The sequence below is a fragment of the Pyxicephalus adspersus genome, chromosome 5, assembly GCF_032062135.1.
Source record: "Pyxicephalus adspersus chromosome 5, UCB_Pads_2.0, whole genome shotgun sequence".
Taxonomy (NCBI): domain Eukaryota; kingdom Metazoa; phylum Chordata; class Amphibia; order Anura; family Pyxicephalidae; genus Pyxicephalus; species Pyxicephalus adspersus.
In genome coordinates, this window is record NC_092862.1 from 46172934 (window position 1) to 46188625 (window position 15692).

Sequence of the window (15692 nt, forward strand, 5' to 3'; positions counted from 1 at the left end):
AGTCAGCGAGGGGACCCTGCCTCTGGCTGCGTGTATGTAACACACTGACTGACTATTTATCTATCTATCTAGCTTTCTATCTATCAATGTACCTATCTATCAATGTATCTATCTATCTAGCAAACAGTGAAACACTCTACCTATCTGAGTACAGTAGATTTTAGGACTGCACAAATACAGTCCAATCCAACAATCTATCTGACTAATAGTGTGACACAGTCTAACAAAGTAAAGCACTTTTTTCACTTTGACAAAGAAAGCAAGCCAAGCAGCACAGAGAGGTTGTGATGCTATCAGCAAATCTCTTTTAGGAGTGGTAAATGCTGGCACCCCTTGGCCTTATATAGGCCAATGGCTGCCTGTGTGGCATGCAGTGACAGCCAATCGGCTGTCTGCCACAACAAACATGGAGGGGGGCATCTCTGCTCTAATTGGGAGGCACTGTGCACCATGGGGGAGGTCCCTACTTGTTTGAATGCATTGTGGGAGGGTCAAATTCGGGTAATCGAATGCAGCAAAATTCGAGTCGGGTCCACCTGAATTCGAACGGTCATGTTCGGGTCGAACATTAGGACGACCCGAATTCGAACAACAACAGTAGTCTAAGGCAGAGTTTTCTATTTCAAAGAGTGCCCAGAGAAATGGGTAGTGGCTGCTTATGCTGGACATTGCAGTAAGGAATTACTGCATATAGTAGAAAAAAAAAGATAGCTGATCTGAAAGGGCTTTTTTGAAATTGTCCAGTGGAGAAAAGTTTATTTGCAACATATGCAATAACATGTAACTTCTTTTACTGAGTAATAGGACTATTTTCACTTTTCATGAAAGGTCAAAAACCACACGGGGAGAAGGTTTACCTATGATAGCAAATACTTAAGCAATTAGAAATATTAAACTGCCATATAACTTTGGGGGTCATTCCACTCCACCCCAAGCAGGGTAGTAGTATACATATGAAACTTTATTATTTTTTTTTTTTTTCAAGACATTTTTTCTGATGGCATGTCATGTACAGATCAAAGTTCACATTGTTGCATTAGAACTTTGACAGTGGTAGCAGGAAGTGAGAAGCTAAATGTGAAAGAAATGTCACCAAAATTTTATTTTTATTTTTTTGTAACCCTACAGATATGCTCATATGTTTTATTATAAGTAGCCTAAGAGTCATGTCACTTATGTACTGATCAGTTTTTCTTTGTAGGATTAAATTGTTCTCTATTGTTTTATAATGCCTGCTACTTTTAACACATGATGTGGTATAATGTCAGCAATTTGCAATACTTTACAGTCTAATCACTTACTTTATTTCACCTATTTTCCTAGTGGTCTTATTTTGGATTATGAAGCACTGAATCAAAAACATCCTTTGTTAATAAAAGGAGTGACTGCAAGAGGAAAAATTGACAACTGCCATGGCATGGTAATTATTATTTTATAGATTACTATGTTTTACTTACAATTAGATGTCTCCATTGTAATATAATTATCTAATTGAAATTTAATTATGTAACTTTATTAGGCTTTTATACTATGTCTTTTTTCTTAGAATTTCACACTGTGTGTTACCCTGCCTGGCTTAAAGGAAGATACACAAACTGTGAAAATCAAGGTGTTTCCAGGTATTTGTATTTTATGACTTTTCTGCTTCCTAACCTTTTATTAGAATAATCAAATCTGAGCTACGGAATTATCTATTGTATGTTCAACATATTTTTTTTAACTAGGGCTGTAGAAATTAAACCACCTTTTTGGGGGGCCATAGCAGCCTGTAGGGATATAGGCTGTAGAAGTCTGATGGATGTTCTGTTTCAAGGCAATTTGTTTTGTCCACCCCAGAATCCTGCAAAAGATCATCTTCTCCCAGTGAAACAAGTCCATAGTCTATATGGGGAGCAGGATCTACTTGCTTCTTTAGTCCAGAATGTCACATCTGTGGTGACTTTGCTCCCCAAGTGTCCTTGAATTAGTTTCATATAGTCATCCGCACACTTTTGATACTGTGTTTTGGAGCCATTCTTACGATCAGCCTTGAGATTCATACATAAACAACTAAGTAGGGTCCTTGAGACAGACAGCTAAACAGGATGTTATATACTACCTTCCAAATATCAGGATTTGAAATCATGTGCTAAATGAATTAGACTGTCTTAGGCTATAATTTGCAGCATGCATTTTTAAATTGGTGTGGTTTGGTATCCTTCACCCCTAGAAACCCCTTTTTTCTTACATTTATTGGGATAACCCCACACACCCAGAGATGCATACCTAGTAACTGTAGCCACTGCAAATTGTAACTGTGGACATAAACACTATTGGGTACACTACTGAGGTAGAAGAAGGTAAACCATTAGAGAGGCTGTTTAAAAATAAATAATGAAATTTCCAGAGTAGGAGGGGTGACGTCAGACTTCAAAGTCATGACTGATCATAGATTCCACACTGTTTAATAAGAAAACATAAAACATGCACAACTGTTAAATTTCTCTAAATGCTATTTTTTTATTATTTATTAAGTGTTGTGTGTCTACTGGTATCTCAACCAGTATTATATGTATGAACATTTTTTTATAGGACCACCTAAGCTCCTAAATGTGAATCCAAGTGCTGATTTTCTTATTATTGATAATGGAACAGCTGTCCCCTTTCAGATTGAAATTTTAGATGAGGAAGGAAATGTAACATGTCAGCCAAAACTAATTGTGATGTGTAAGGTAAGTTCAGCATAAACATTCTTGTTTTCAAAAGTAAAGTACCTAAGGCTTAGGGCTGTCATTTAAACTGGGTAACCTAATCAATTGCCCAAAGCCACCACATTCCTAACGTTCGTTTCTTCCATAAATGCTCCTCTTGATTGATGTAACTTAAAATGAAAGCCCCCTTTAACAAAATGACTCCCAGATGTCCAAACATAGGGAATAAGTACAGGGGTACATATTATGGTTGGACATCAGGAGCCCCCTTGTTAAAGGGGGCTTCTGGATCTTAAATAAGTCACTGACTTATTTGGGATCCGGAAGCCCTCTTTAACAAGGTGACTATTATGTACCCCTGTACTTATTCCCCATGGTTGGACATCTGGGAGTCACCTTGTTAAAGTGACTTATTTGGGATCCGGAAGCCTGCTTTAACAAGGTGATTCCCAGGTGTACATCCATGGGGAATGAGTATAGGGGTACATAATAGTATTCAGTATTATTATGTATCTTTTTAAATGTATTTGAAGGCTGTAGAAGCTCTACACAGTCCCGCAGAATAACCAAATTTTCTCCCCATTGACTTTAATTGTGTTCAAATTCGATGTTCCATCAACCGAACAAAATTGTCCTATTCGATCGAATAGCCATCGAATCGAATAGTGAGATATTCGCCACTACTTATGAGTAAACTTAGTTAAGTAACTGTTAGGTGATTTAAACAAAAAAGAGAATGTTGAAGTTTATCAGAAGGCCTTCACTTGATTCTTGCTGGGGCTCTAATTTGTCTAAAACTGGGCCTAGTAAGGCTACTCAGAAATGGGGAAGTTTTAAAAATTAGCTAGTCAAAAGATATCTACTCCTTTTCAAATGTTTATTTGGAACTTGGGACCTTCTGTAATTCTGAAAAGTGTATTCATATGCACTTTCATTTCTAAATCTACTCTAATACAAAGGATCGGTCCATTTCTGCAATATTCCACAGTGCTTAGGGAACAGGGAGTGCTCTAGGGAGTTAGAAACGGCCTGTTGATGATGTTTAAAATCAAGAGAATTTGTTGTTTTTTTTTCAAGCCACACATAGCCACTTAATGGCATTGTTGTGTAGCTGCCACTGTAACCTTCATGACCGTGTAATTCGCTAATCCCCATAGTTGGTAATAGGCAGAACGTTCACCAGTTGTGCTCAAAAGTTTACATACCCTGCAGAATTTGCGTAATATTGGTCATTGTTTAGAAAATATGACTGATTACAGTAAATATATTTAGGAAGTGTGCTCAGATAAAATAATTTATTATAAAACAATTATGAGTGCAAATTAAAGTGAAAACTGAAATCACGCAAATGAGCCTGAACAAAGTTTTGTATACACTTAAATGTTGGGGCTGATAATCTACCCACAGGTTTACATACATAGGTTCAGATAAGGGGAAAACGTCTAGACCTGTAACTACCTTATTTGTTATCAATGTCTGAGTTTAAACCGTTATTGTAACTTAATTAAGATTTCCACTAAGTGTGCTGGATTCTGAGCTATGTGGGATACACAATAGCGTCCTGAAAAAAGGTTGTTAAATTGAGAAAATCAGGATAAAAAAATGTTTATGCCCTTTCAAGATGCGCAGTACAGAACTGAACAAAAATTGGTTGCACAGTCAAGTTGCAAGAAAAGTCTTTACTGTGCCAACTGCACAAAACAGCCCTCCAGCAATACCAAAACAGCATCTAGATGTTGTGAGGCCCATGATAATAAGTACACCATCCTACTGTAAAACATAGAGGTGGATTTCTGGGTGTGTGTAAGCTACAGCAGCACAGGAAAATGTGAAGATTGATGGGTGCACTATGTTAATAGAAAATACTAGAGGACAATTTGCATTCATCAATCTGTAAGCTGTGTATGGGATAACTCATGTTTTCCTTATGCAATGGTTCACATCCTACACATTCTGCCAGGGTATGTAAATGTAAGCACAACTGCATGTCACCTTAACTGTGCAAATGTTTGTATTTCAGCAGCTAATTTTCCCTCACACATAACAATATTAGTTCAGTAAGTAATCTGCATTCAAAATTGAGGAGCTTTCCATGTAAGCTTTGTGGTCTTGATTATAGTTTACAGGGGCTCCAAACCTCCCGACGTACATTCTGGATTGCAGCAATACTGGAAGTGGTGTGCTGACTGGGCCTTCCTTAAGAGTTCAAAACATAAACAAGTTCCACTTGCTGAAAGCCAGAATTGAAGTATCTGTAAGTATAGTCTTTGTTCCATATCTAAATAAATAATTTATTGACATTGAGGTTTTAAGCATTACTCTAATGCATGATGATTACCCTTTTTTCTTTTTTTCTGTTTTTTTTTTAGAATTCCAAAGACATAAAAAATGTGGAAAAAACTATTAAACTGCAGCCAAGTAACACTATTACAAAATTGCATATTTTAAGTTTTGATGGTGAAAAAGCAATTCAAATTAAACACAAAGATGAAATAAAATGGATTGCAGGTGATGTCATGGGGAATCTTATTTTTCAAATGTTCGATGAAGGAGATAGAGAAATTTTAATCACACCAGCAATTGCTGAAAAAATCAAGGTATAACCCTTTTGTTTAATGTATTTACATCAACATGATTTTGTTGGCTTTGACACACATTTTCAACAGATGGGACAAAAATTTAAGTTATTAATTATTACCTGGTAATTAAAATTTGAGTTTCCCAAACAATAGCAACACAAAAGATTTATTGTTTGAAAGACAACAATTTTCTGTAAAAATAGCTGTTGGCCATAAAGGAAGCATTACAATAACTGACCTCTCTATCTGAAAATCATGTTAAATAATTCTCAAGGTTTGTTTACACTATATGATTTGGATTGCATTGGTAAACTTAGTTCCAGAACATGGATAATGCAAAAAGCTTTGATTTGAATTATCACCATTCACACTGTTCGGCATTGGTGTGAGAGACTGGCTAGCAAAATATCTGCCATCAGTAAGTTGTGACACGTCATGTTGAGTAAACAAATAAAATAAAAACTACATGCCAACCAGTATAACGCACCATAGAACATGCAAAAAACACCACATTCACCAGCCCAATGCTTGAGTTCTACTGTGTAAAACAATCTTTTTAGGGCTTAATTACACTAGCTGCTGCTTGAAATTATCAGACACCTTTAGTGGCAAGACCACTTATTTGCTCTGTGGTTGGACCCTAAAACTATCATTGTGCTTGTATTATGTCCAGAGTTATATGTCTTTTCAATCCTCCAGACAACCTTTCTCAGGATACAAATCTTTGAGTGGGGAGACTTTTGCTAAATCTGGCTTCATCTCCGTTCCCACTTTCCATTCTCTCACCCTCAATCTCCTGGTGTTAGTGCAGATTACAGACCCCTTTAGGTACTTGGAGTCTCATCTTTTTAAGGGTCTGCCATCCAAACCTTGTCAGAATGGCAGTTGAGGTGACTTAAAGGCCTTTGCACACCTTACCTGCTCAAAGGTAACTTTTTTGCTTCTTGATGATTCAATAAGAGACCATATGGTGATAGCTAGAATTTCCTTTGCACGTCCTAATTCAAAAGTATTGTGTGTCTTGTGGACAAGTATGATGGATTCATATGAAACCTTTTTATTTCAGTATCTTACCCTTAAGTCCTTGCACCCCCACCCTTAGCGCTGTTTTCAGTGTTAGCCATTCTTTATTCTCATGCCAACCCTAGTTCCAAACTAATTTGATGCTGGAGAGCAAAATGTGTCAGATGTTGTTTAGACCACAGAAGATTGGTTGGGTTATGTTTCTTTAGAAATTAGTGCTGGTGTTAACTCCCTGCCTGGATACCTAAAGCCACATTTTTATTTCAGTGGCCATTATTTAGGCCATCAAATTTCAAGTCTCTATCATTCAGCTTGTTCTCTGGAGGAACACTAGGTTTCTTCAAGTTTTCCAATATAACACAACAATGTTACTCAACAATGGTTCCATGGAGCCCTAGGGTTCCTCCAGAGGTTGCTAAGGGTTCCTTGAACATTGAGCAGTTTTGTGTCACTCGGGTCCGTTTTGGCAGACATCATTAATCATTTTGGCCATCTGTAGGGGTGATATTCTTCCCATTGGCCAGCAATGTGAGGCATTCTTCCCACTGACCACCAAGCTGTGGATATAGTTATTATAGCAGGGATACCCTGAAGATCTTAATTGGTTTTCAGTGGTTCTACAATATTAGAAAGGTTGAGAAACTTCCTTGACAGGCTTGTTGGTATTTTCGAACAGTTCACCTTTTCCTTTTTCTTTGCAGATGGTTTAATTCCATTACTGTTGTCAGGAGATAAGCTTGACTGGTTTGAAAGATGAGGTAGTCCAGGTTTTGTTGTATTAGCCTTCTGTGTCTATGTTTGTGTAGCTTTTGGCGGCTCCTCACCCTATGGGTGTTCTGTCAGTTCATGGACATTTGTTAATAAAAGGGGTTCCTGCTTAATTTCTTCCTGAGGTTTCAAGCATTGATTGATCTACATTTCTGGATCTCTCATCTGGAAAATCAACGAGATTTAGTTACTACCGTGATATTTATCACAGGTCTTTAAGGAACAGTAGCCCTTACAATGTTTAGAAGTTCTTTGCAGTTTTTTCTCATCATGCTCTACCCAGTTTGTGACCATGATACACAGTTTCTCTAAACCAGTCATGGCTCATTCTAGGGAGTATCCTCCTACACCTAAAACTGTTTCTAATCATATTTTCCAGCAGGAGATTGCTTGGAGAGGCTCACCCTGATGTTTTTACTCACTCTCGCTTTGCACGCTATTAGCCCTGACCTTGATCTGACCTTTTAATGACTTTTTGATCACTTCCTGAATTGAAGTAAATTTTTTTTTCTAAAATCTGCATATAATTTATATTAATATTTATCAATAATATTGCACCCTTGTTTGGAAAATTTCAGAAGGAAATTTTTGATAAAAAAATTTTTTTGGGATAAATTACATTGTTTTGGGCTAATATTTCATTATTTTTTATAATAATGATTTATAATTATGTATAATTTATGATTCTAATATAATAAATATAATAATTATATCCTAAGAATTACAGGCCCACAATATAAACAAAAATTTCTACGCAAAAAAAAGGATCACTTTTTGCATCAAAAAATGACAGAATTAGAACGCTAGGGGGGTTAAAGGGTTCACAAATTTTCAGACACTATTGTATGTACCTGTATTTGATGTTTTTATGGATAGAATAAAGTCTTGGATTGTATCTTTTATTTAGGTAGAGTCCTTGACAAGTTGGTATAGTAAAACTGAGCAACTGTGAATATCAGTCATATTGTGCCCAATACTAGTAAAGGCTTTAAAACATGCTATTGCTACATTTTTTCCTGGTTGTCCCTTACTAACATGTTAACAATTTATTCATTACATGTGTTTTCGTAAATTGTTTCAAGTATTTAAAGATGTTTTTCTCCGTGACAGGTGAATTGGACACCGAATGTTTCCAAGGAGAAATTGGTTAAGAAACTTTTACCTGATGTAGAGGTGTCAAGTTCAGTCACTGACATTCGATACTGCCAGGTTACCTATCACGATGATAATGTTTCTTTGGAGAGTGCTTTTACAGTCAAGTATGTATAACAGTTTAAAAAAAATGCAGCTTTTTATGTGCAAAATATCCTACCACTTTTTTTTTTTTTGTTATAACTTTATGTAGTGTTTATAAAGCATCTTTTCTAAATTCAGGGAAGATTTTTCAAACAGCACACAGCATTATCTGATCAGGGAAAAAACTGTTCTTGACAACCACTATTTTAAAAATGTGAAATTTCTCAACCTATCACAATGAAATGGCAAAAGCTCCTTGAGCAGTTTTTATTATAGTTTTGTTTAATCAAATTTGAACGCAAAAAGCCCCAAATAACTATGCTGACAGGAAGAAAGAAATTACATTTTATGCATACAGATGAAAATAGCAATTGATCCAGGCATGCCAGTCAAACCCAGCACCATATTATATTATAAGCAAAAAATCACCAGCTCGAAAGAAGAAAACTTTTAGAACTAAGCAGGGTTTTGCTCTGAAACAGAAAAAAAGTTTTCTTGTTGCATGCTGGTGTCTTTTTTCTTTTTGCAATGTGATTATATACACAGTGCCATCCTTGTTACTACATGCACCATCTACTTCCAAGGTCAGATACTGTAAGGAGAACAGCTGTTACATGGAAGCATTTGTATCCAGCCTCTCTTTTCACTTTGCCATGCTTGCCTTCAAAGTCTACGTCTGTGTGTTTTTTTTAAAGGCTTTATAGAAAGTTATTTTATGTAATTAAACAGTCTTGTTTTGTGAGCTATGAAATCTAAAATGTTTACCTCTACCTTAGTTTGGATTAGGATAGATCTGCTAAAATATAAATGAAATACATGTTTCAGATTAGCAATTAAAACACTTAAGATAAACTAAATACTTAATGCATTGTTTCAGGCCTCTCCCTGATGAACTAAAACATTTGAAATGCAAGTTAAATGGAACTAATGTTATCCAAATGGGAGAAGAACTGAAGGGTGAAGTTGGTGAGTAGTATTGGTACATTACCAGACATGGAACAAATAGGTGTTTTATAAGGCTGCGTAAAGGATAAAGGGCAATACCTTCAATCTTTGAATAACCATAACTTCTGTCTACACTTTCTCAACCATATTTGCTGTGTGGTTTGCTTAATGCTTGACAGCCCCTTAAACTAATCTTTCAAGTCAGACCCTGCTTTTTAGATAATTGATTTTGTAAAGGATTATACACCTCTAAATAGGCAGATTAAGACAGCATACAGCAGTGTTGTAGATTTGTTTGTTTTTAAGATTTATTAACAACTTTAAAAATGTCTACACTGTACAGCCTATTCCATGCACACTCTCCCCTCCCCACCCCACATCCTACATCCTATTTGACAGCTTTTTCCCAAGTAACTGAACAAAGGTTGTTTCTCTCATTCACCTGTCCCATCCTAGTATCTGTTTCCTTGATCCTGTAGTATCCCTCCTCATCAATTATCTTTTATTTTGTCATACTTACTTTACATCTTTCTTCCACCTTTCTTTTTCAACATATGCTTCCCCCCACATTTTCAAGTCTTTATTTATAACACCAACACATAGGAAAACTTCTCTGGATCCTGCTGCCCAAGTATTGGTCTGTCTCTGTTCACCCTTTCATTTCTAAAATACATGAGTCTCATGAGGGCTACTGTTCTGAATTAATCCTCAATCTCTCTCTTTCCCTGTGTTTTGAAATTTTTGAAGTTTTTTTCCAGATTCTCTCATCTCTGAACATCCAAGTCTTCTTCTCTCTAGGCTTTCCTCCTATCTCTCTGCTGTGACTTTTTAATTATACATATTTTATATAGTTTTCTTAGGATCTTACAAACATAGGAATACATAATAAAGTTCCCATTTAATAAACATGGTTGTTGTATGATATTTATAGGTACAAAAATCAAGGGCAACATACCATTTGCAAGAAAATAATAGGCTACCTAGATGAAAAGGGTAAAAGAAACAAAGAGAAAGGGGAAAACCGAAGGAAGATATGTTAGCTCAAAACATTATTACACTGTTGTAACTTTGTTAGTTATAGCACCACTTGCACTCCCTCTCTGCTAGTGTATCTCAAATCCTGGTTCTCTGGCCTCTTCCATCTATTCCTTTTGGTTTTGGCCAACTTATCAGCTTGTTTTAGCTTCTATTATCACCTATATGCTAATGACATGCAAAACCTATCTCCCTTTTCTAGCCACATGAACCACTTGTGTTCCTGACTGATATTATTCTTTTTCTCCCTTGGCATTCTCTTGCCACCTTAAAGGAGAACCAAATCCTGTGATACTCAGCTGCCCCCCTTCTTCATTATTATGCTCTTTTTACTTACAATCTTCAGCCATTTTGGTTTGATGTAATTCTGTGCATGCTCACAGAGGTTCTCTCTCTCTCTCTCTCTCTCTCTCTCTCTCTCTCTCTCATAACTGTATTATTTATTGTCCACTGTACATTGCCACAGAAAATTATGGCACTTTAAAAATCAACAATAATAATTTAATTGGCATATTTCCATTTGCTTGTGTCTTACAGAGTTGTTATTGACGGACCAGTTTGGTAATCAGATCCAAACATTATCATCCTCATGCATTGATTTCCTAGGTATTTCAGGGGCAAATCTTGATAAAAGTAATGTAAAAATTACTTTTCAGGTGTGTATTGTACATCTTTGTTTGCATTCAGTAATGGTACCTTCTGTATGTAATTTCTTTATTGGAGCTTGCATGTAAAGGCTCCACTAATTTTACACCAGCATTTTTTTTCTTAGTGGCTTTTATTTTTTCCTTTTATGTTTAATCTAGGAAAATACACAATCTATGATTATCAAAGGAATAAAGTTTTGTAGTGGACTTTTAGGGGACAAAGAACTTTGCTTTGCATGGAGAAATTTCTCAAGCTATTTGAGACTGAGTTTGGTTGCTGGGCCTCCTGCTAAAATTACACTGATAGACTGGCCAGAGGTACATTATTTAGGAATACAAATATATGCCAACTTACTGTACCTGTTTGTTGCTAACAAGATTTCTTAAATCAGTCTGTTACAGTTGTCTGTGGTAAAAAGACACAAAAGCCTCTAATTGTCCAACTTTGTGATGAATGGGGAAACCAGACTCTGGAGCCAAATGTTAAAGTCTTGTTAGTGAAGGATAACCTACTCAAGGTACATTTTTTGTGTGTGTATTAAATCAAATTGTATTTTAAACCTTAATGAAAGATGTCTAAGGGGTCTAACTATAGAATTTTACTCTGTCAATTTGTCTGAAATTCTCGTTTTAGTGCCTATTAAATCAATGACTCATTCTGCCTTCCTGTGGCCAATAGGCAAAGGACACAGCTGTCACAATAGGAAACGTTATATGTATGGACGAGTTTAAAGCTGAATGGTGGGGACTTATTTATAAATACACCCCCTAGAAAATTATTTTTTGTTTTAAAAAAGGTACAGACTAATAATTCAAAGAATGTACAAGAGCATAGGGCTGCAGGACATAACCTCTCAATATCTAATACATGACATCATTCCATACCTTTTACCAAAAAAAAAAAAAAAATGAGGCCAAATAGTTAAAAATGGTATCTTAGTACTCAGGGTATTTTACTTAGATTCCCACAGTTGCCGAAACCTATAGGCGAAGCAGACTCTGATGTGCATAGTGAAGTGCAGTGGGCAATATTTTCCCTCCAATCTATTTATTAATTTAATGTACCTGTTCTGACTTGCATACAAATTCAACTTAAGAACAAACCTACTGTGCCTATCTCATATGTATTGCAAGTCCATATTGTATGGGCTACATGTTCTCACAACCTGGTTTGTGCATCACTACAGTCCATAATTATGCCATAGTAGTTTCCTTTCTTGCTGTGGAAGCGAAGCAAGAAGCTAAATTATAATAAAAGAGTGAAAGTGAATACATTTTAATACAAATGTGAAAATTTATGTATAAACCATTGTGTAATGTTCACATTAATTAATATTTCCTATTTCTTTTCCCAATTTAGATAACAGGGCAGTCTCAACAGATGAAAACAGATAAAGAAGGTCGGATGAATATGGGACTACTTGCATTTTCTGCACCAAAGTAAGCTATATACATATGGCTCGATACATACATAAATACACTCGCTGAACCATTTCACTCCTGTATATTCATACAACTATCTAAGCCATCATTTATGTGGAAACAGTGCAGTGCAAAAACCCATGCAGGTTCAAGTCAGGAACCACAGTTAATATTCTATCAAAACACAAATGAGGAAAAAAGTATTCTTGGTGGGAGATGGGCTGGTTTGAAAAATGTCTGTAACTGCTGATTTCGTAGATACCCTAAAAGTCTCAAATGTGTTTACAGGAAATGCCTTGTTAAAGAGAGGGGACAGAGGAGAATGCCTAGACTAATTCAAGCCAGAACCAGTTATCAGAAGCATTAGTATCACTCTAGTTGATCATAAGAGCATCTTAAAATGCACCACGTGCTCTCACCTCTCTGTTACCAGGTCCTCACTCCAGAGCAGAGCTACTGGTACTTCTGGGTTTCACCTGGTGACTTCTGTAGCTTGGGGCGTGCTTACCTTCCTCCCCCACCTGCTCTTTCCTGCAAACAAACAAACGTCTGATGTGCAGGCCTCTACACTATCCTTGGAGGTCTTCAATACATACTCTGGGGTACTCTGGCACTAGTATCTACCCGGAGCATTACTGAACTTAGTCATAATGTTTATATGTAAATCAGGAATACCTTATGAAGACTAAAAAAGTTTCTGCTTTTCCTTGCCAAGCAAATCTTCTGTCTTGTTGGTTTCTTACTGGTTAAGGTTTTCCCTTACTATTTTTAATTATTCTTTTTTTTTTCTGTGTAAAAAGTGTCAGAATACCACCAGCGTGTTTCCTGTCCCTTAATACTTTCTGTCCATTATCTATTTTTTGGAAGCCTGTCTGAAAAAATAGTATTTCCTTTCTGGTAATGGATCTCCAGTTTTGCAGCTTGACAAGGCTACAATTATTCCAGTGGTATAATTGCTGTCTTTTAGGGAACCAACAGACAGGAAAGGTGATGTTCTGGTTGGAGCCCTGCTAAGAAATAACTTGGTGTTAGCTCTGATTCCTCAAACATTAACTGAGGCGGCGAACCATCTTCATAAGCAACTTGCCAGTAAAAGAGTCAAATTTTCTTTTTTTCCCCACACCTCTTCTCCCTCAAGGCAATCAGCTGAGGGCCGGAAGTGGCCCGCGGGCCGTAGGTTAGCCATTCTTGTCCTAAACTAAATTGCAAACTTATTGTTAGATTAAAAAAACTGTGTAGAGGTTAATAAATTAGTTTTAAAGATTTCACCCCATGTGTTTGTATACTGAATGAATATATAATGTAACCCAAATATCCCTGGTAGTTCCTGCATGGTAGGTCATTACACAGTGCTTAAAATGTCACCTTTCCAAGAAATTTCACCCAACATGCCATGCAAAGTAGGCATGCTTATTGGGTGGTATAGGAATTTTTCAAATCTCCTATGTAATAAAGCATGTCTAGCTTAAAAGTTTTTTTAAAATCACCAGTAGGAACAAAGCAGCAAAAATAATATTTTAAATTAAAACAAACTTTTTACTGTTACTATTCACTATTTTTTGATTTAGAAAGGTTTATACGCATATGTTATTTTAATACGTTATTAACAATTTCACAAATATTTTAGGAAATCTTGAATCTTTTTTTCAAATTTTTTAAATATATATCTCATATAAATGTCTAAAGTTTTATTTATTTTGCTTTAGGGGCATTTATTCATTGTGTTGTAAAGCATTATATAACAAAAGAAACCTGGAAAGTCAACCAGTGAAAGTTAAAGTGATTGCAGACCCTGATAAACCAGTCTCTGTTTCTGTCAAATATGACAATGGTGTAGATTTTACAGCTGGAGATGTATTTCCTGGTAAGTGTCATAGACTTTTTTTTTAAATCCTTATTTAAAACCCCTAACTTTTGTTTAATATCATGGACTTTGTTTGTATCTGTACTACATTTTTACCAGATGGCCCTAATGTTTAGAGTTTCTTTATATTACTACATTTCAGACTAACTCTAATTACCCAAAAATACATATTTTCACATTAAAAGGGATGTAATTTTGCTAGTAGTATTGTTATAAACGTTTATAGGTTTTAGATACATAAGATTTAAGGAGAACAGGCAAATGTAGGGCAATCGCAATCAATGTTTGATTGACATTTTCTTGTTGATTTGGCCAGGTGGAAGTGTAGGGACAAAATAAGAATGGTAAGCTCCATATCGATGTACTGCATTGAGCAATAGAAGGATAGCAGTGGTGTCTAGCACCTGGGGGTGGGCAGGTTTCCAGGTATAGAAAGCTTTTTGTGTTATAATAATCTGGATTTAGCACTCTTATTGGCTGGTGTTTTTCAGGGGATTTAGCATTAAGCAAGGAGCACTCACAGATGTATATCAATGTAAAACGCGTTTTTGATGTTCAAGTCACTTTTGTAAACACCCCAAATCCAAATGGCAATACTTGTTCCAATCAATATTTAATTGCATTTCTGTTAAAATCTAGTTTATGTTGAGTTTTACTCGGCTGTAATCCAGTTAAGATGAATATAAGGATCTATATATCTACTAATATATATATATATAGCCAGTTTTACTTGTAAAAGAGATAATTAGAAGCAGTACTGATAATAGATGTATCACAAAAAGTGAAGAAAAGTTATATGTTGAGAAATGTTTAGAGAGGACTCATTTTTGGTGAATTTTCCCCATCAAACATCCCATTCATGTTTACCTGTTCCACTCTTACTCTTTTAATGTTAACGGATTTAGCAGTTGTGGTGCATCACTGTCAAAGGTGCATACCAGCCAATATTCTTAAATAAAACCTTGTACAGCATAGTTTTTTGTAAATCTATATGGGATTAGCAGCCTGCACAATCAGATTAAATCGTTCCTCAGGTGTGTCAACAGAAAAAAAATTAAATGCTCAACTGTTCTGTTTCCTGCTACTTAGATTTTGTGGTAAGTGTTCTGTCTGAAGATAGAGATGTGATTAAAAACCTCACTGCAACTAACTTCTCCATGAAAATGTGGAAGGCTCAAACAACGGGGGCAAAACCTCCAGCTACTGTGAGTAAATTGTACATATTACTGTGCGTTCAATAATTGAATATGTTAATAGTTTGTACTTTTCTTTCATTAGTCATTTAAGAATGAGTAGTTCTGTGTCTGATGTGTACTTTCTGAAATAATGTCGGTGAAAGAAAACCAAAAAGTAATACCCTGTTTCCCCGATGATAAGACACTGTCTTATTTTTTTTTGAAGGCCAAAATATGCTCTAGGGCTTATTTTCAGGGGGATGCCTTATTTACCCATGAAGAAGACTACAGTACACAGTTATTGTTCA

The 15692-nt window shown here is 35.9% G+C and overlaps 1 protein-coding gene across 3 annotated transcripts in view; it reads left to right on the plus strand.

Annotated features, from left to right (window-relative positions):
* Window positions 1-15692, plus strand: part of SMCHD1 (structural maintenance of chromosomes flexible hinge domain containing 1) — a 63955-nt gene that overhangs the window by 29585 nt on the left and 18678 nt on the right. For 2 of the 3 annotated variants that reach the window (XM_072411360.1, XM_072411361.1), the window contains exons 21-33: window positions 1324-1420; window positions 1547-1619; window positions 2572-2711; window positions 4810-4944; window positions 5060-5287; window positions 8171-8319; window positions 9174-9262; window positions 10814-10932; window positions 11083-11241; window positions 11316-11441; window positions 12284-12363; window positions 14052-14209; window positions 15299-15414. In XM_072411360.1, coding sequence (XP_072267461.1) covers window positions 1324-1420; window positions 1547-1619; window positions 2572-2711; window positions 4810-4944; window positions 5060-5287; window positions 8171-8319; window positions 9174-9262; window positions 10814-10932; window positions 11083-11241; window positions 11316-11441; window positions 12284-12363; window positions 14052-14209; window positions 15299-15414 — 1669 coding nt within the window. The remainder of the gene's footprint in view (window positions 1-1323; window positions 1421-1546; window positions 1620-2571; window positions 2712-4809; window positions 4945-5059; window positions 5288-8170; window positions 8320-9173; window positions 9263-10813; window positions 10933-11082; window positions 11242-11315; window positions 11442-12283; window positions 12364-14051; window positions 14210-15298; window positions 15415-15692) is intronic. The other variant, XM_072411362.1, reaches the window with a different exon arrangement.